The following is a 21,419-nucleotide window of genomic DNA, read 5'->3' as shown; positions in this document are numbered from 1 at the left end:
AAAATATCCAGCCAGCAGCGTCCTGTGAGCAGCGTCCTGTGACCACTGATGAGGGACTAGAGGATGACCAACACAAACTGTGCAGCAGCAGATGAGCTATCGTCTCTGACTTTACATCTACACGGTGGACTGACAAGGTAGGAGTGTCTAATAGAGTGGACGGTGAGTGGACACAGTGTTTAAAAACTCCAGCAGCACTGCTGTGTCTGATCCACTCGTACCAGCACAACGCACACTAACACACCACCACAACGTCAGTGTTACTGCAGTGCTGAGAATGATCCACCACCCAAATAGTACCTGCTCTGTGAGGGTCCATGGGGGTCCTGACCACTGAAGAACAGGGTAAAAGGGGGCTAACAAAGTATCAGAGAAACAGATGGACTACAGTCTGTAACTGTAGAACTACAAAGTGCACCTATATAGTAAGTGGAGCTGATAAAATGGACAATGAGCGTAGAAACAAGGAGGTGGTCATATGGCTGATTGGTGTATATAAATCATCAATCATATATGTATGTGTGTTGTATGTATGCAGGTATATGGGATTGATACCTGTCTCCTCACTGGGTTCGGAGAGCTGGATCTCTGAGACATCAGGTGGTGCTAAACAAGCAAAACAAATGCACTAATAAATAACAGCACATTTAAAAAAACACAGTGGAAAAAAAAGAAACAAGGAACTTGAAAATACAGTACCAGTCAAAAGTCTGACACCTACTCATAAGCCAAATATCCTCCTAGGCCCTGCTGTCCTCCTCAAAGTCCACACTTTGGTGGCATCAGCCACATGTGTATGCAGAGGACAAGAGACCTTGTTTAAAGAGCCCATATCATGGAAAACTTAATTTTCCTCACTCGATTTTAAATAAAAGGCTTTGATGTATATATAAACATTGCTGAGGCACAACACAGAACACTCAATCAGAGCAGAACTCACTTATATAAATCAGATAATAATAATAATAATAATAATAATAATCATAAATAATAAATAAATGTAAACATTAAGACAGGGCTTTTCCTTACTTTCGCTAGAATAACCATAAGTAATAACCATATAAGATAACCATAAAGACACAAACATCATTTGTAGTGGCCAAAAAGTATTAAACAGATCTTTATATATATATATATATATGTATGTATATAAAGAGCTGTCAGAACAAAACCTCGTATCTCCAAAATGGTAACTTTACAGGAGAAAGAAAAAACATACTTTACTTTTAATGTAAGTCAGTGGAACCAAACGTTTTTCCAAGTAATTTACAAACAATGTAAAGGCCAACAGGCATTTTCAAATTATGTCAGAAACTGAAAAATGGAGATACAAGGCTTTGTTCCAACCGCAGCTATATACATACATATATATTAGATTCCTTATAGATTCTTCATTCTTTCATGCAGATGTGACTGAGCCTTTGACTGGGACTGTATGTTCAGTGACACACTGAAACAGCTGGAGGCAAACAGAGGTCACTCTAATTTTTACAGGCTTACCCAGAACTGTAAACCTGTCGGACACTTTCTCCATCACTATCTTGTCTTTGCCTTTGTAGGATATCTGGCATTTGAAGACTGCCCCCTTGTGTATGGACAGATTTGGAATGAAGGTGAAGGAGGCGAGGAGCTGCTTGGTGGGTCCTGTAGAGTGCAGGGGTTGCCGGGTGTGCAGTTTGTAATACCCTGGAGCAGTGGCCGACAGCAGAGGGCCTTTTTCAGACAACAGAGACACACGGGAGATCCTTGGAGTGTGACCTGTCGAGTAAATAGGGCTCGAGCTTTTCTCTCCTAAGAAAGAAAAAGAGACAGTCATGATCTGTGATTAAAGAGAAAACAGAAGTTTATCACTAGCAGTTAGAATGGAACTGCATGTCTATCTGCATGTCCATCTGCATGTCCACCACTTCCCCAAACTGTGTGGGGTTTATTAGAGTCAGTAATCTCTTATACACTTGATCATGTGGTTTCTGACACTGTATGAGACTGCAGGTTTTTAGCTTTTTGTATATTTTTATAGATAACAGTGAGTCATACAGTGTCAGAAACCACATAATCAAGACTATTAGAGATAATAAACAACTCCACACCGTTTGAGGGCAGTGACGATTTAAGCATGCAGTTAGCACCATGCTTATTGGACATGTTTCGGGTGTTTTAAGTGGTTAAGATGTAAACAGAGTCATTCAGAGCCGTTCAGAGTGGTTTGGTATGAAACGCTCTGTTCCAAAATCAACTTACAGAGTCAGAATTGTTCACAGTGGTGGTGACAAAAAGTTACTACATGAAATGGTTATTAATTCACTGCCTGATGTCTGAGACACTGTTTTACAATAGTTTTAAGAAAGTTTTGGCCTAAAATATATACATTTGTCCATGCATACATGGTGGAGGGATACATACAAGGCATTAAGTGGCAAAATAGACCCCCAAAAAAAGATTTATTTCAGATTTATTAGTATTTTACCATCAACATTCCACATAAAACTCATGTAGGTTAATTGGTTTTGGATAGTAAATAAAATGTCTATATTTATGTTGTAGTCATGGTGACCCCTGGTTCCTATCACCACCACTGTAAAGAAATCTGAACCATTTCACACCAAACCACTCTGAATGACTCTGCTTACATCACAAACACTGAATTATGCAGAAATTTTGAAAAATTGGTGGAATTCCCCTTTAAATGTGAAGGATATCTGAGCGTTTGTATCAGCTACAACTAATAACAGTCAGTTGTTTGTTTGCTGTGGGGAATTTGAATTCTGTCCAGATCACAGAAACAGTTACAGGTCACTCAGACTGTTAATAGTGTCTCTTGGAGAAGATCGTTACCAGTATAAGAAGTGTCCACTATAGGGATGTCGTTGAGGAACCAGGCAGTTTGGACTCGGTCTGCTCTTCTGCCCTCGATGCTGATGGTGACCCGGCCTTTCCGCCCCACCACCAACCGTGGGGGCAGGATGATCGCTGAAACATTCAGGCTTTTCTGCTTCTCTGCAGGGAGAGATAGAGAGACAGTGTCTGTTACAGTAGAAGATACGGGACAACCAGTTAGCTAACTGTCTAGAGTCAAGGCAATTTATTAGCATAGCACTTTTTACCAGACACTTTCTGAAGTAGCTCCCCGTATGATAATTTTCAGTGTCCCCCGTATGATATAGTACTATCTATACAAATAGACAAAAAAATGCTCAAAAGTAGCAGCAGCCGTCTTGAAGCCTGAATTTTCGTCCATGTTTGTAGATAACGGTAGGTCATATAGCGTGAAGTTCACTCAGGTCAAGTAGATGCATGTTAAAGTGACAGTTTGGCAATTAAATCTAATCTGCAAGTATATCTGCTGTTCCTCTAATAACATCACTGAAGATGCGTCCAAAAGCATTAGAAGATGTACCTATAGAGATGCTACTACTAATAAAAGCAATGTAATTTTGAGACGGTTCCTAACTCTGGAGTTTGAAAGGGACCAAACCCAGTGATAGCGCAGTTGCACAGTTGAAGCTAAATTATCGTCAAATAAGAGAACATAATAAAAGCAGAATTTAGAAAATGTTGTGGTTGTAGCGCACAAAACTGTAATTAACCCTCCATGGTCTGAGAGCATTTTCTTGATTTTTGCATATATTCTTAAATTCGCCTTTAAAGGCACTTGAATATGATATGATACCGACATATTATCTATCAAAATGTTCAGAACAATCTGAGTTTTCTCTATAATGAGACCCTTTTGACCTGGATAATGTGTAAAAGGATAATTCAACCTGAAAGCTGAAAAAATGAAATCCAGCTTTGAATTTCTTAATATCGCTCGTTAAAACACAGCTTTACTCATGTGGACGAATTATTTTGGTGCTTGAAATGGGTTTACCAAAGTCTTAGGTTCACAAAAGTAGTGGAATCTATGAATAAAATAGATCAATTTTATCCTCATTGCTCTGCTTGTCCCAACTTGTCTTCATTGGCTCATAACTCCGGATGTAAGTCTTATACGATCTCGCGATGTGATGGAATTGAAAGGGCAACACTGCAGATTCAGGAAATTGTATTTTTTGTATTTCTGCACAGTATTATTGCAAAGATATTAATAGAAACACTGAGAAACATTTGATTTGACGCGCCGGTGCACTCGTCAACCCCAGAGGGTTAATCTAGTAAAAAAGAATGGAAACTCAAATCTAACACAAAGATTAGCGTCCAGTGCCGTGGTGTCTGTAGCTGCTTAGTTTAGCCTGATTGTATGACTGTATTTTTGAAACCTGAAGCTGTTTTGTCTGATGTCTGAAACCGGACGCTGTGGTCTTACGATGTCCTAAAATGCACACTGTGCGCGATACCTGCCTGCAGCGATGAGCATGTTCAACCAGTGCAGCTCAACAGCCTTGTTTACAGAGCAATTTCTTCTGTATTAGATACATCAAATGTGGTATTAATGTCAGATATAACGTCACCAGCATGTTTAAAAGGTCATTTATGTTTATGGAATACTGTTATGTTGCTGTGAACTGAAAATTAATAAATAAATGAACAATCATTTTTGTTAAACTGGAAGTAAACATTGATAACTCAGTAAAACATCGTAGGCCTACTTCAATGTTGAGTATGTACATAATCACAAATAGACTTAGTAATAGGCTGTGTTTTATTTGTTATTTTGTCCATGTTTATAGATAACAGTGAGTCATACAGTGTCAGGAATCACATCAAGTCTATTTGAGATACTGAACACCTCCAAAGTTTGAAACAAGTGTGTGATAATTTAGCAGTTAGCATGTGAGATTCACTGTTTGTTAGCTACATTAGCCTTATAGCTCCAGTGCAAAATTAAATAAACAGCAAACATGTCTTGACTACATTTTGGGGTAAAAGGATTTTTGGTAATACTTTCTATGAAAACCATGTCTATAAAAATCTACGAACACATTCATAACACGTTATAATTCATAAGGCATCATAATCGTGGCTATAAATGTTTATAATAATGCATTACCCCAAAATGTAGTCAAGACATGTTTAGTGTTTCTTTAGCTTAAAATGTCTGATTTTAATCTAGTAGTGTTTAACCCAACGCGGTAAAGTCAATGTACACCAATTTTAGCTCGACGCTAACTTACCACTGCATATCCAATAGAATGCTAGCAGAAATTGGCAGTACTGTACACTGTTAGAAATAAAGGTTCTGTTCAGGTACCTTTTTCGTTCATCAAGGTACAAACAGTGTAAATGTTCCCTCAAAGCTCCAACAGTGGTTTTAAGGTCTGATTGTGAACCTTAAAATAAGTTTCTCCAGGTGAAAAGTTCGTATTTGAACTTTTCATAACCGAATGTTTTAAAACAGAACAGTAAAATAAAAGCCTGGAGACGAGACGGGGTGTGTGGAGTCAGTACAGCTTAGAACATATCATTTCAGTGGATTATGGTTCAGCTATGTTCCCTGACTAAAGGTACTGAGATGGAGCCTTGAGGGTTCCACCCCAGTGACAGTCTAGTACCTTTATTTCTAAGAGTATAGTGCAGTGTAGTAATGTTACAATGTGAAGTGTTCTAGAAGTAAATTAAAATGATAGCACTCTATTAATTGAGTGAAATGTCAGAGGGGGCTTCAGAGGAGGGTCCTGATGGGTTCTCGGGTTGCTGTTATGTGATGTACGTGATGCCATGATGACCCATATACAGACCAGCGTTTGTCTGCGGGTGTTTGTGTGGTTCCTCACCGTCTCTTCTCTTCCAGGAGAAGCCGAAGCAGAGCAGGAGGACGAGGATCAGCGAGATGATCATCATGGCCACCGAGGCTTTCGCTGATTTACCCAGAACCAGCTCCCTCACTGAGAGAGACGACAAATACAGAAGCGCTTAGCTGTTTCAACATCTCTTATTAAATATTATGAGACAATCAGACGTGGAAACATTCATGTAAAACTTTTCCACGAACTCATTCAGTGTTGATTTGCATCATAAAACAAAAGCAGTAAACATTTTACAGGGATCAGATTGTCTCATTGTTCTTTAAGGAAGGACGGAAGGAAAATGAGTAATATATACTGTAACATTTGAAAAACTTAGAATCAGCATTTTATATAATATATTACCAATTTGGTTTGTACAAATATGCTAGTCTGGTTCAGCTTCACGGGTTTAAAATAACTGGTGTAGGAGGGATGGAAGCTATTCAAAATAATTAATAATTAAAGCTAAAAAATGTTTAATTGAGATTTAGTTAAGATATTTATTTTTATTTTTAATTTTTCAAATAAGAAGAAATGTTAGATGTGTCCAGAATGATGAACAGAGCTGTAGATTTTACAATGACTAAAAAAAAACTGCAGAATGTCAATAATAAAGCTCTAATAAAATGAATATCCAGAGTGAAGATAAAATATACATAACATAATATATAATAATATTCATACCTAGAATTAAGCTCTAACAAAATTCAAATCTAGAATGAATTTCTTAACTTTTAATGTCCAGAATGAAGTTCCAGTATATGTAATATCCAAAATATCTTACACCTAAAAAGTGGTGATCAAGTATTAAGGCAGACAACTTGACCAAAAATGAGTATAAATAGACAATTACAGTAACCTATATTATTCATCATCGGATAGCTTTTTTGGAAATAATTTAAATATTAAATAAACCTATATTATTCATCATCTGATAGCTCTTTTGGAAATAATTTAAATATTAAATAAACCTATATTATTCATCATCTGATAGCTCTTTTGGAAATAATTTAAATATTAAATAAACCTATATTATTCATCATCTGATAGCTTTTTTGGAAATAATTTAAATATTAAATAAAACATGTAAACATATTTTTTGAAAATGTATCTTATTTAAGTCTACACAGTATTAACTGTGCATAAAATACCAAAAACTGAAACAATGAGAGGTGATTATAATTTTCTGAATGATAATATTGATAATATAATGATATATAATGATAATATAATAATAATATTGTGTATATATAGAGTGTAGTGTATTTCTGAGAGTACCCAGGGGGTCAGTAGCTGAAAGGTCAATGGAGCTGGACGCTGGTCGTGAGACGCGAAGCTGTTGAGCCACACACTGCACGGCTCCGCCACGTTCCCTCTCCTCTGCGCTGAGTGTGTGGAACCGGCGGGTTCTGTATGTTCCGTCGTTGTTCAGATGGCTCTGAGGAGGTTTGGACAGGACAGTGCCATTCTGGACCCAAACCACAGACACGTTCTCCGGATAAAAGCCACTGAGGTCACAGGCGAGGGTGAGGGGCGAGGAGCGAGAGGAGGGGGGCACGATGGAGAGAGTGACCTTAGGGACGACTGGAGGAAAAGAGAGAAAATGAAAAAAACAAATACTAAAGTTTTCATACTTCGTGCAGTGAGATAAAACTTTTCTGCTAAAGATTCTGTTTAATTTCAGTTAAAAGTTTGGAATTACTTTTCATATGAATAATCTTTTTAAAAAAAGTTATTAAATGATAAATAATATACTGTTGATTTTTATTTACTATTGTTTATTTACTATTTTCTCATTCTTGGCCAAATTCAAAGATCTAAACACCAACTGAAAAGCAAAGCATTCTGAATATTCAATTTAGTTTTTCATATTATTAGGGCTGTACGTAAACTTTTTGAGCAGGGAGCACTTGGACTAGCAAACTAACCTCTTATTCTCCAGGGTGTATTTTGGTTTTTCCATCTGAATTTACATGATCAAATCGTAAGGCAAATTACTGCATGAAATAAATGTACATTTTTATTTTATTTATTTATTTTTTGTAAAAGTTCCCCTCAAATTAACAGAACATGTGTTTTATGATCACACATATTGCTATATGTTTATAATTTACTGCTGAAAGCCAAAAATCTTAGACGCTCTTTGTATTATTTTGTAAAAATCATTTTTACAGAGCAGATCACTGAAGAGACGCCATCTGTTTATAGTTTATAGCCCTGATTTGTGGAAAAATGGGTCGACTTTCAGTAGAAAAAAAATTATGAGTTCAGCTTCTTTTATTATAAGGGTTTAAAATTACATCACCCATCTATTTGACTGGAAAGAAGACAGTTACAGCTCTCATACGACCCCCACCTTTAGAATGTAGCTTATGAAATATGAAAGTTATGAAGAATATGATGAAGTGTGTTTTGCAACCACCGGTGGTCTCAAGGAGTTGAAGAGGTTAAAATATTGTATCACCTGAATAAGTGTACTAAGAATTATCAGTTGAACAATTTGTTAATTTATCTGTGTACTTTCATCGCAATAATACTGTTTGCACTCAAGTAGCGTTTTTGTGCATCATTATTGTAGCTCAAGAATTACATAATTAACTACAATTACCATGAGCATTAGGAGTTTATAAAGCATTTAAATGAATACACTATACAGATTTTATGGTCATTCTAAACCTCTGAACAGTAGTGTAGGTATGAATATGGTCTGAGAAACACGTTAAAACAGTCCTGAAGGTGAAATGAGACAGAGTCAGCAGTAACACTCACTGATGAGGCCTATTCTGAACTCCTTCACGAGAGGTTTCTCCAGAGCTTCATGCTCCACCACACAGCCGTAGGTAGTATTCCGGTCCGTGAGCTTAGGAACGAACACCAGCCGGCTCACCGCCTCATAAAGTCCATCCTCTGTGAGGTTCCCTTCAGACTTTCCAGGATTTCTGAACTTTTTCCCCTCTCGTGTCCAGGTGAAGGTGATTTGGGGAGGGCTAAAGCCTTTTGCCCAACACTCTACTGAACTTTCCTGACCCAGCACCACCTCAGGAGATGGGATGGACATGGTGGGGGGAGCTGAGAAAGAAGAGCGATATTGGGATGAATATATATATATCGCTATTGTCTGAAGGAAACCTCGTATCTTCCTTTTACCCTGTTCTTCAGTGGTCAGGACCCCCATGGACCCTCACAGAGCAGCTACTATTTGGGTGGTGGATCATTCTCAGCACTGCAGTAATACTGACATGGTGGTGGTGTGTTAGTGTGTTGCGCTGGTCTGAGTGGATCAGACACAGCAGTGCTGCTGGAGTTTTAAACACCTCAGTGTCACTGCTGGACTGAGAATAGTCCACCAACCAAAAATATCCAGCCAACAGCGTCCTGTGGGCAGCGTCCTGTGACCACTGATGAAGGACTAGAAGATGACCAACACAAACTGTGCAGCAGCAGATGAGCTATCGTCCCTGACTTTACATCTACAAGGTGGACTGACAAGGTAGGAGTGTCTAATAGAGTGGACAGTGAGTGGACACAGTGTTTAAAAACTCCAGCAGCACTGCTGTGTCTGATCCACTCAGACCAGCACAACACACACTAACACACCACCACCACGTCAGTGTTACTGCAGTGCTGAGAATGATCCCACCACCCAAATAGTACCTGCTCTGTGAGGGTCCATGGGGGTCCTGATCACTGAAGAACAGAGTAAAAGGGGGCTAACAAAGTATGCAGAGAAACAGATGGACTACAGTCTGTAACTGTAGAACTACAAAGTGCTCCTATATAGTAAGTGGAGCTGATAAAATGGACAATGAGCGTAGAAACAAGGAGGTGGTCAGAATGTTATGCCTGATCGGTGTATATATATACACAACATAGCATATTTTACTTTTAATGTAAGTCAATGGAACCAGAATTTTTTCAAAGTAATTTTGGGCCGTTTTTTTGGTCCATTCTTCATGAACCTTTCACACAATGTAAAGGCATTATAAACATAATGGAAAACTAGACCAAGTGTAATTTAAATCACAGTTTGGTGATAAACTACATGTACAGTTTTACTAGTTTCCTCCTTATCCCAAATGTGGTTCATCAGTCAAGACATGTTTGGCTTTACTTTTAGCACCAGAGCTACGAGGCTAATGTTGCTAATAAATAACAGAAGCCAATACCTCACCTATTAGCACAGTGCTAACTGCGTGCCTAAATCTGCACTTACTTCATACAGTGTGGAGCTGTTCAGTGTCTCTAACAGACTTCACTATGTGGTTTCTGACACTGTATGACGCGCTGTTAGCTATGAACATGGACTACAGCATAGATATCCATACTGAGATGCTGCGTTGTCTGTTATTCTCTATCTGAGGCGAGACGTCTGCGCGTCCGCCATGTTGGAGAGGTCAAGAGCCGCTTGTGAACAGATTAACTGGTAGTGAGAGACGATGAGTCTCAGGATTAAATCAGCCACAGCTTCCTTATTACTCACCTGATTTTGCTGATGAAGCTGAAATTGTCTTCCTATTCGCCAGCTTCTTTCCGGTGACTGAAGCTGCACCATTTAAGGTGGAACGGGAAAATTCGAACAAGAAGCTGGCGAATAAGACTCTAACTTCAGCCTCGTGTAAGAGGTGCTAACGTTAATCTATTATGAATATCTACACGGATTAAGGAATGCTATAATTTACTGCTACAAAGCTTTAACCATCATTGTAAATAAATAACTACTACATCAAGAAGACCCCCTGAATAGACTATTAAATGAAATAAGCTTCATATAAAACCAGAGAAAAACAATCACATCAGCAGATTCTCTGTGCTTCACCAACCACACAGCCATATCTACACAAACATCCCACAGACATGAGTGTGGATCACTGCGTTCTCTCCGGTATATAATCCTATCCCACTTTCTGAGTGTAATATTCTTGAAATAGTGTAATTTTGGACAGTATCTTTCTTAAACTGCCGCTCTGTAATGGTACTGAATGCAGTCCAGCAGCGATGCTGACCTCCCTTAAATGGCGGCACCGTTGACGTGCCTGGCTGGACCCAACACAGCATCTAGGTATGTATATCTATGGACTAAAGTATGTTAGCATAGCTAAAACAGTAGCAGCAGCCATCCTTAAGATGGAGTTTTATCTGCATTTTATCCTTTAGTGCGTCACACAGGGTCAGAAGCCACAGTGCTAACTGTTGTTTGTAATCTTCCATTACTTCTCTACTGAAAAAACAGCCGGTCTGTGTTGGTCTAAGCTGGTCTGGTACTGGTCTACCTGGTCATTCAAGATGGTCAGGCTTGTTGACCAGCACACCAGCACCTAAAACCCAACATATGCTGGTTTTGCTGGTCTATGGTGTTTTTTCTAGCTACATTAGCCGCGTCGCTCCAGTGCAAAATGAATGAACCAACTCAGACCCCAAACATGCCGCCTGATTAACTACAATTAGGGAAATAATGTAAACTTGCTTTTTTGGCCAAAATTGCTTTGACTTTAACTTAAAAGTCATTCAGAGTGGTTTGGTATAAGATGCTCTGTTGTAGAGTAACGTACCGAGTCGGTGGTGGTGACACCCTGATAGTGAGAAGACCACTGTGGACCAGTCAGACCACAGTAAGGGCGAAGCTGGCGGTCCACTGGCGTTTTGCTCAGCGTGTTAAGCGGTATAATAGACAAAACTCCACTTTTCATCGTTCATTTTTCCCTCACAGTCGAATTTACTGATTTTTCCTTCCTTCATTTCTTTGGTTACACTTTGTAAATCAGTTTAGTAAATAGTTTTTATCCAGATCAGCGTCAGCAACAATCATTTTATATCAGGACTAGTCATTATTTTTTTTCTCTCAGTTGTTTGTAAAATTTGTCTAAGTTTATTTTCTAAATTAAAGTCTCTGTGTATTTAAAATCGGTTTGAGGAGATGAAAAACTAGTTAAAACTTGTATGCAGGACAGTAATCTGGGTGGTCCGAGGGTGGACCAGCAGTGGTAAAAGTCAGCAGACCGACACATGCTCCCTATCAGGGTAGCCCTGCTGAAAAAACCCATAGAAACCATTAGTGTGTCTGTTGGTTCCTGCTGGTTTTGTAATGTGTTTTGGCTTTTTTAATGGGTTGATATCACAGCATAAAGGATCCTACTGGTTTAAAAGGTGACCAGTGGTGTTTCTGAATGCATTTGATGGTTTCCTAGTGGCATCTAAAGGTGTTCTAGAAGAAACCAGTGATCTCTTTTGGACTCCGTTAAGCCAATTCCCATTAGAAAGCAAAACCATTAGGTTTTAATACTATTGGTTTCTAATGGTCCTTTTCAGCAGGGAGGAACCAGACGTCCACCTCTAAAAGCTCCTTAACAGAATGCTATAAATTAAAAATGGTTATGAATGCGCTGCGTGATCGTCGAGACATTGTTTTATGATAGTTTTGAAAAGGTTTTAGCCTAAAATGTAATTTTTAAAACACATTCATGGTGGAGGGATACATCAAAAATTCATTTTTTCAGATTTACCACCATTTACCAGAAGACTCATGTAGGTTCACTGGTGGTTCTGGATAGTAAATAAAATATCTATATTTGTGTTGTAGTCATGGCGACCCCTGGTTCCTATCACCACCACTGTAAAGACATCTGAACCATTTCACACCAAACCGCTCTGAATCTCTCTGTTCACATCTTAAACACAGAATCATGCATACATTTGCATGCATTTGCATCTAATTGCAAAGTTATAGTCTCTGGATTAAAAACCATGTGAAGTTCACAGTATCACATTAAAATTGCTTAAAAGTTTGATTTCTTTGAAGCATTTAGATGCCGGTAACCAAGATCCCGTATCCTCATGTTTGCTGGCACACACCACTTCATTTCCTGTCTCTACACGTAACACAAAAAACAATGATCGTTCATTGGTCATTTTGCATGTCCATCCTCCGGACCTTTCCTGTCAAAGGAGGCGGTTCTTTGCCGTAGTGAGCGATGAAACACGCCAGACTCTTTGACTATTGGAGGCCTGGCATGCAGGGATAACACTAATGTAACTCACCCAGTGTGGTAAGTGTAATGTTCCTGGAGTAGCCAGTCCCATTGCTGCTCACGCTGCACTCATACACCCCCTGCTGGTGTGGAGTGGTGTTGAACACGGTCAACGGGAAAGAGCCATTGTGGAAGCTGGAGGTGTCTAAGTAGAAGCCTCGTTCTGTGTGGTTACTGGATGCAATGACCGAACCTTTGAAGGACCAGGTGACATCGAGGAGTGTGGTGTTCACTGGGTTGAGAAGATGGAAGGAGCACGGCAGGACAGCAGGCGAGCTCAGAGGAACGATGATGTCTGCTGGAAAGACTGTGAGGTGGAGGGTGGGAAATCAACACAGGTGATTGGATAAGTTATATGCAAATGTAAATAAAAAATACAAATAAAAATAAATTAATAAAATTCTGTTTTTCCAGTAGCCCAGATAATCAACTCTCAGGATTAGTACAAAATCCCCAGAGGAAAGAAATATTCTAAATAAGATCTCCTCTTAATCACATGTACTTCAGAGCTACACTCTTAAAAAATGGTTCTTCAAGGGTTCTTTAGTAAAAAAAAAATGTTCTGTATAGAACCATGAACTCTCAAAGAGTCCTTTGTATGTTTAAAGGGTTCTTTGTACCGTGAAAGCGTTCTTCAGATTGATGGCGAATGTGCTGTAGATGTTTCTATATAGAACCTTTTTGAAAAAGGTTCTACACACCTAGAAATGATGGTTCTTCTAGGGTTCTTTAGTAAAAAAAATTCTATATAGAACCATGAACACTCAAAGAAACCTTGTTTCAACCCAAAGAACACTCGAAGAACCCTTTGCATCATAAAGGCATTCTTCAAATTGATGGAGAATGTGCTGTAGAATCTTCTCTATAGAACCTTTTTGAAAATGGTTCTTTATAGCACCAAAACGGGTTCTCTGACATCGTAATAAGAGAACGTTTTTGGGTGCTATATAGAACTTTTTCAAAAAGGTTCTATACAGAACCATCTACAGCACATTCTGAAGAACCATTTCTTGATGCAAAGAACCCCTGCAAAGGGTTTTTTATAGAACCGTTTTTTTTTTACTATGGAACCCTTGAAGAGCCATCATTTTTAAGTGTGTGAATAGCGCCAAAAAGGGTTAATCTATTGTTATGATGTCAAGCTCGACACCAAAGAAGAACCCTTTTGGTGCTATATGGAACCCTTTTCAAAAAGATTCTATATAGAACCATGTGCAGCACATTCTCCATCAATCTGAGGAACATTTCACAATAGAAAGAACTCTAATCATACAAAGGGTTCTTTGAGTGTTCATGGTTCTATATAGAACCATTTTCTTTACTAAAGAACCCTTGAAGAACCATATTTTTAAAGTGTGTAGAGCCATTTTCTTCTGTTTCTGAAATTTGGCTCCTGAGAAAATAACCCTCACTTTGATCAACATGTTGTTACGTATAGATTAACTCTGTAGTGTCTGACTCATTTCAGCCCAGTCTGAGATGAACAGTATTACCTTAAGAAAAGTCTTCTAATGGAGCTCTGTTCTAGATCACAGAACTCTCTCAGCAGTCTGTCAGTGCAGGAGGAGAACCCATGCTTTACTCGTTCATCACCAGAACTTCTCACAGTGAAATGCTGCTGTTATTCTCCTCTTTTTGGAGGAGAGAACTCAGAATTCAGTGATCCTTCATTATCACAACAGTAAAACCTGCTTTATTTCTTTATGCCAATCTTAAGAAAGGCATTTTTTCCTCCGAGTCCTGTTGTGTCAGTGCAGCGCCACCTACGTTCTGCACCTGGAAGTGTGTTCTTTGCTGTTGTGACATAACACTGATTTGTCCTTACACATCTTTTTATAACCCACCCCATTGTTCAGTCTGAAAGTACTGACCGTAAACATCATATAATCAGAAAAAACGTACATTGTGTCATAATTTATGACCATAACGATAACATTCCATCGCATCACCATCACCCACATAACACCACCCGATCTCTTGTTATCTATCTGACGTCTGACTGAACTGAGATTGCTGCAGGTGACGCAACTGAACGGCCACAGGCGCCACATTAATATTAAGTGTATAATAACACAGGGACTGTCTACGCCTTGGAACAACTTATTATGCTTTGATTAATCATTTCTGATTTGTAGCTCAATGAAACAAGCAGGGAAATCGTGTGGAAAGTGCAGGTTCTACGCCACATTTGATTATGGTTTGAGTTAATTGCTGTGTGTGCCAGAAAAAAAACACCATTTACATTTACGTGACATTGAAATAAAGAGACAAAAATCATAAGCGCAGGCTTACAGAATCTAAATCCAATATAAATATAATTGGTTATGTAACTAACTGTGTAATTAATTACCAAAAATCGCACTGAAATAATGCAAATTTATTGTATTGCAAAATGACAGTATTAGCTCTGTAAGGGTTGAAGGCCCTCTAGACATCAACTGATCTATGCAACGTGGTTAATGTATCTGCCCACACTAAGGGCCCTAATAATTAGCTGATCACATTTAAAAATGGAATAAATTAATTAAAAACTAATTTTGATGGCATAAATGTTTCCAGCAGACAACCAAGCTGAAATTTAGGCAAATGTGTCTGTATGTGTTTAGCGGGGGGGGGTGGGGGGGGTGCTGATATGCCAATCAAAATTTGTGCTTTTTTAAATTTTATAAGTTTGAAAAGAGAAAAAATAGCGAGTTTCAAAAAAAAGAACTATCAAAAATCTTACAGTGATTTATATTTATAACATTTCCGTGACCTTTATTACTCTCACAACGGGGAAATTTCACCTCTGCATTTTGACCCATCCGTGCAGTGAAACACCCACATACACACTAGTGAGCACACACACTAGGGGGCAGTGAGCACACCTGCCCGGAGCGGTGGGCAGCCCTATCCATGGCGCCCAGGGAGCAGTTGGAGGATAGGTGTCCTGCTCAGGGGCACTTCAGTCACGTACTGTCGGCTCAGGGGATCAAACCAGTGACTTTCCGGTCGCAGGGCTGGTTCCCTAACCTCCAGCACTTGACTGCCCCACAGCACTCTGTTCTTCCAGGGTTGAGAAAACTGGCTTTTACGGTTGTTTAATTTCACATGCAGCTCTAAGAGCAGAAATGTGCACTACACTAAATATGACTCTGCTTTTAAGTTAAATGAAAAAGAAATGAAAGATTCTGCACTATTTCTACACTCTTAGAAAGATGTTTGTTCAAGGGTTCTATAGTACAGTAAATGGTTCAACCCATTGCTTGATTAAAGGGTTCTTTGCATGGTGAAATGGTTTTTAGGCTGATAGGGAATGTGCTGTAGATGATTCTATATAGAACCCTTTTAAAAAAGACTCTGCATAGCACCCAGCCAGGCCTTTATGGAGCTTCCTTTGTGCTCTGGGGCTCAGTCATGCTAGAACAGAAAAGGTTCTTCCCCAAACTGTTCACACAAAGTTGGACGTGTACAATTGTCCAAAATGTCCTGTTCCGCTGAAGCATTAAGATTTCCCTTCACTGGAACTGAGGGTTCTAGACCAACCCCTGAAAAACAGCCCCACAGCATCATCCCTCCTCCACCAAACTTTACAGCTGGCACAGTGCAGTCAGGCAGGTCAGACAGTTGATCGTGGAATATCTAGGAGGGAAGAAATCTTGCAAACTGACTTGTTGTAACGGTGGCATCTTATTACAGAACCACGCTTGAATTCGGTGAGCTCTTTAGAATGTGTGTAAAGGCAGGCTGCATGGCTAGGTGCTTGATTTTACACACCTGTGGGAAACACCTGAATTCAGTGATTAAAAGGTGTGTCCCAATACTTTTTCTGTATATGCAAATGATTCTTTGACCCGTTATGAACTGTATTCTGTTGTACATGAACTCTCTGTATAGAAATAAACTGACTTCATATGAACTCCAATAATCAATCACAAACTGCTGTACAGTTCGCAGTTTACAGTATTTATTTTACTATAAAATACTAGTTTGTTATTTTACAGGATGATACTGTAAAATATTGAGTATTTAGAGTGGTGCACTGGTTTACAGTAACCTACCAGACAATGCAATTTGCAGTAATTTACTCGCTGGTAAAGTACTGCAAATTTACAGCAATTAGTAATCGACCCTTTCAAAAAGCTTCTATGTAGAACAATAAACACATTCTCCATCAATCTGAAGAACCATTTCACTATTTAAGCATGCAAATTGTTCTTTGAGTGTTCATATGTTCTATATAGAACCGTTGTCTTTGCTAAAGAACCCTTAAAGAACCATCTTTTTAGAGAGTGCACTCTACCCTTTACTTAGGTCCATTTGAGTTGTTCACATTTAGTTCCTTATTATCTTTTTTAGGGTTTCATCTCATTCTATAGTTTTGGTTCAGCTCCAGTTCTGCTTCACTGTTTATGGATCAAAAGAGCCCATAAAGAGAAGAACGGAGTGGTACAATCAGTTCTTTGGCTGATAGACGCTGATAGAACACAGTAATTCCCAGGTTGTTATTGGACCTGGGATTTTTTTACTGCTTTTTAAAGTGTTTTTGCTGCTTTTCAATAGAACCGAAGTAACAACACTGTTATATCCGGATGGTTTTAGGTTACCGTACATTTTTGAATGGAGAATAGTAAACAGTAAACGTTCTATATGTTCTACAACGACAATTAAACTGGCTGTTTAGACAACATACAGTAAAATAGGAATTAAAAGCCCTTTATCTCTTTCTCTCCATCCTCTATTACTGTTATCTGTACATCTGCTGTGATAATGAAGCGCTCGGTTACAACCGCTTCACACATAGTGCCCAGTGTAAAGTATTCCAGCATCTCCTTTTATCTGACCGCCAGATATTTATTGTCCTGGTTATTGATTAAACTAACGGAGGAGCTCCTCCAGTCCGGCGTTAGACCTACAGGCCTACTGTTTGATTAGTAATTGTGTTTAAATCATCACTATTGTGAATGAAACCTCAGATAATCAGTCGAAATCTGGATTCTTTCACATTTCTTCACTATATGGAGAAAATACAGCACATCATGCTGGTTTTCCTCGACACAGTGCTGTTCCCCAACTACTGAAAGCTGCTCTAGTCGACGATTAGACCTTTGGAGAGGTTTGCAGTTCAGCTGTGACCTGATTGGCTGGATTTGTGAAGTCCAAAGACTCAATAATTGAATACATAATTCCTGATAACAGTATCATTGAATGTATCTGCAGTGCTGAGAGCCAATCGACCATTCACAGACTTATTAACTGTTCCAGGAGGTCAACATACAGTGGAGTAGAGATTTGATCCCAGTGGAAAAATCCTCAAAGCCTTTTCTCAGACAAACGTAGCAGCTCTTCTGCACCGGAATGTTGTTTTGTATTCAATGTTTACTGAACCTACAGTAACAAAAACCTTAATATTATTTCAATTCTTACAATAAATGATCAGACGTGGCTCTGAATGAGGTGCTTTTGTTCAAAATGTGGTTCCATACACCACTCTCTGAGCAGAAAAGGGTTCCACACAGTACCAAAAAAGGGTTCTTGTAGTTGTAGCAGTAGTCAAACCTTTTTTGGTGGTAAACACTCTTAAAAAGATGGTTCTTTAAGGGTTCTTTAGTAAAGGCAAAGGTTCTATATCGAACCATGAACACTCAAAGAACCATTTGCTGTTCTTTGCATGAAGGTTCTTCAGATTGCTGGAGAATGTGTTGTATATGGTTCTATATAGTTATGATGTCAAGTTTGTAGAACCCTTTTTGGTGCTGTGTAGAATCATATAATAAAAAACACAACCTTTATCAATCTGAAGAACAATTTTACAGTGGAAAGAACACTTTAAACCTGCAAATGGTTCTTTGAGTGCTCATGGTTCCATATAGAACCATTGTCTTTACTGAAGAACCCTTGAAGAACCATCTTCTTTAAGAATGTACCAGTTTTAAAACTTTGCATGATTAAAGGGTTCTTTGCATCATGAAATGGTTCTTCAGATTGATGAAGAATATGCTGTAGGTGGTTCTATGAAGAACCTTTTTGAAAAGCGTTCTATATAGCACCAGAAAGTGTTCTGCTATTGTTACGATATCAATCTTGTTACAATAAAAGAACCCTTTTTGGTGCTATATAGAATTCTTTTCAAAAAGGTTCTATATAGAACCATCTACAGCACATTCTTCATCAATTTGAAGAACCATTTCACCATTGCTAATGGTAATGCTTTCAGTGCTCATAGTTCAAAATAGAACCATTGCCTTTACTAAAGAACCCTTGAAGAACCATTTTTTAAAGAGTGTACCAGTTTTAAAAGGTTCTTTAAAGAAAACCCTCTATAACGGTTCCTCCATAATAACCATTTGAGTTGTCATGGTTCTTCGAAACCTTTATTAAAGAACCTATGAAGAACTGACTGTTCAAAAGTTTTGAACCAATGTTTTGAATAATATAAAAGCAGATATTCCAGTATAAAAGTCCTGAAGCTGTAAAATTAAATAAATCAAATGTAGAAATGTGAGATGTGTCCAGAACGATGAACAGAGCTATAGAAGATTCTAAAATGACCACATGAACTTAAAAAATTATCCATAATGCCTTATTTTTCTGAAGTGATAATCACATCTCAAGGCAGATATGATGAAAAATAAAAATAATAATAGTCAATAAATCTGATATTTCTCCTGTTGAGGTTGTTGTGAGCTTAATTTAAGATTATTTACCTCATTTCTAGACATTTTTTCTTTTCTTGTTTTAAGTAAGTTTATGACGTAAAATTATCTCACTATACTGGCAAATAAATGTGCTTGTTTTAAGAAACGTGCTTGAAACCAGCAAAACTATCTGCCAGTATAGTGAGATAATTTTACTTAATAAAATGACTGAAAACACGAGAAAAATGTCTAGAAATAAGCTGGATAATCTTATAATCAGTGCACAGCCATCTAAATATTAGATATATCGACTAGATTTAAGATCATTTCACTTGACAAGATGCCAGCTTTGCAGTGCAAACGCTGAATTTTGCAGAAATAAAAAGTTAACCCTTTAAGTTTTCCCGAGCAAAAGTGTTGGCACCCTCTCTTCTCACAGAGGGTAAACTGAGCTGGACGGCTAAACTTTCTGCATGAACAGTGTTTTTCTCTTCAGCTGTGGTTTCAGATTATGCAGAGTAAGCACAGCTGTGGGAAAGACAGTAGATTACAATCTCTACTGTCATACAGCACATTAATGTAATAAACAAACAAACAAATTGCTGCTGTCAGAACATCTCAATTTTTGTCATTTTTCACTTTTTGACATAATTTGAAAATACTTGTTTCTCTTCACATATTGTGTTAAGTTCATGATGAACGGACCAAGAGAAACGGCCCAAAATAACTTGGAAAAAATTCTGGTTCCACTGACTTACATTAAAAGTAAAGTATGTTTTTTCTGTCTCCTATAAAGTTATCATTTTGGAGATACGAGGTTTTGTTCTCACAACAGCGAAATGTGAGCTCTCAAAGAAAATAACCTCTCTGACAGTTCTGCAGGTTCTGCTGCTCAGACTGGCTGATTATGCATTTTTCATATTTAGGATTCAGTAGAGCTGAAATGTGTGCTGAACTGCAGTGTCACTGAAAGCAATTGACCTTATTGACGATTCAATTAGCGCGCAATAGTCACCCTGCCGCAATCTGGCTCTCAAATAAGGATAAAGATACAGGTTTATTGACGCGCCTGCATGAGGATGAGGCCGGTAATCACACCAGCGTCTCACCTTTTCCAGTTAACAACAAAAGTAAAAGCATTTCATTCCGATACTCACCCAGCTTTATTGGGCTCAGGAGACACAAACAGAGCAGGACTTTAAACCTCATGGTCTTTAACTGATCTGAGCAGGCAGGCCTTATCAAGCCCTTTTGTTTTCTCTCACACTCTTAGATAGTGACACGCACTCTTATATACGGAGTGGACGGTGGGCGGGTTCCAAACGGGCAGGCGATCAGAAACAGGGCTCAACAGGCCAACAAGAGGGGCGAGCGAGCTGGACATATAATGGACACTTAACCAGAGAGAGAGAGAGAGGGGAGAGAAAAAGGGAGAGTGAAGCGTAAACAGAGGGGGAAAGAGAGAGGGAGAAGAAAAAAAAGGGAGAGAGACAGAGCGAGAGAAGGAATGCAAGAGGAGAGAAAAACAGCAAGAAAAAGAGAGAGAGTGACACAAAAAAGGACAAAGAGAAGAGAGTAAGAGAGAGTGAAGGCTGAAGAGAGATAAGAGGGGAGAGAGAGGAGAGAGGGGGAAGAGAAAAGAGAGTGAAAGGTAAACAGAGGGAGAGAGAGATTGAAGATAAGGATAGAAAGAGAGAAGGAATGCATGAAGAGAGAAGGAAAGGAAGAGAGAGACTGATATAAAAGAAAATGAAGAGATAAAAAAAGATAGGGAGAAAGAGAAATGAAAAGGAAAAACGAATACAAAAAGATACAGGTAGAAAGAGAGAGAAAGAATGCAAGAAGAGAGAAAAACAAAGAAAGAAAAAAGACTGACAGAAAAAAAGAAAAATGGATAGAGAGAAGAGAATAAAGGATAGTGAAGGCTAAAGAGAGATAAGAGGAGAGAGAGAGCGAGGAGAAGGGGAAGAGAAAAGAGCGAAGGGTAAACAGGGAGAGAGAAAAGGATAGAGAGAAAGAAGGAGAGAGAAAATTGAGAGAGAGAGAGAGAG

At 38.6% G+C, this 21,419-nt stretch overlaps 1 protein-coding gene across 1 annotated transcript in view; it reads right to left on the bottom strand.

Moving 5' to 3' along the window:
• The window catches only part of si:ch211-180a12.2, a 28,446-nt gene extending 7,643 nt beyond the window's left edge, over positions 1-20,803 (bottom strand). The window contains exons 1-8 of the mRNA XM_036573302.1: positions 20,526-20,803; positions 12,762-13,058; positions 8,496-8,795; positions 7,005-7,310; positions 5,715-5,825; positions 2,836-2,997; positions 1,501-1,791; positions 556-606 (exon numbers count right to left, since the gene is read on the bottom strand). Of these exons, the coding sequence (XP_036429195.1) occupies positions 556-606; positions 1,501-1,791; positions 2,836-2,997; positions 5,715-5,825; positions 7,005-7,310; positions 8,496-8,795; positions 12,762-13,058; positions 20,526-20,577 (1,570 nt within the window). The 5' untranslated portion in view covers positions 20,578-20,803. The remainder of the gene's footprint in view (positions 1-555; positions 607-1,500; positions 1,792-2,835; positions 2,998-5,714; positions 5,826-7,004; positions 7,311-8,495; positions 8,796-12,761; positions 13,059-20,525) is intronic.
• Between the last annotated feature and the right edge of the window lie 616 nt (positions 20,804-21,419).

This window comes from Colossoma macropomum, unplaced genomic scaffold (genome assembly GCF_904425465.1).
Source record: "Colossoma macropomum unplaced genomic scaffold, Colossoma_macropomum, whole genome shotgun sequence".
NCBI classification, from domain to species: domain Eukaryota; kingdom Metazoa; phylum Chordata; class Actinopteri; order Characiformes; family Serrasalmidae; genus Colossoma; species Colossoma macropomum.
The sequence above is the reverse complement of the archived record's forward strand: the minus strand, read 5'-3'. Positions and strand labels throughout refer to the sequence as shown.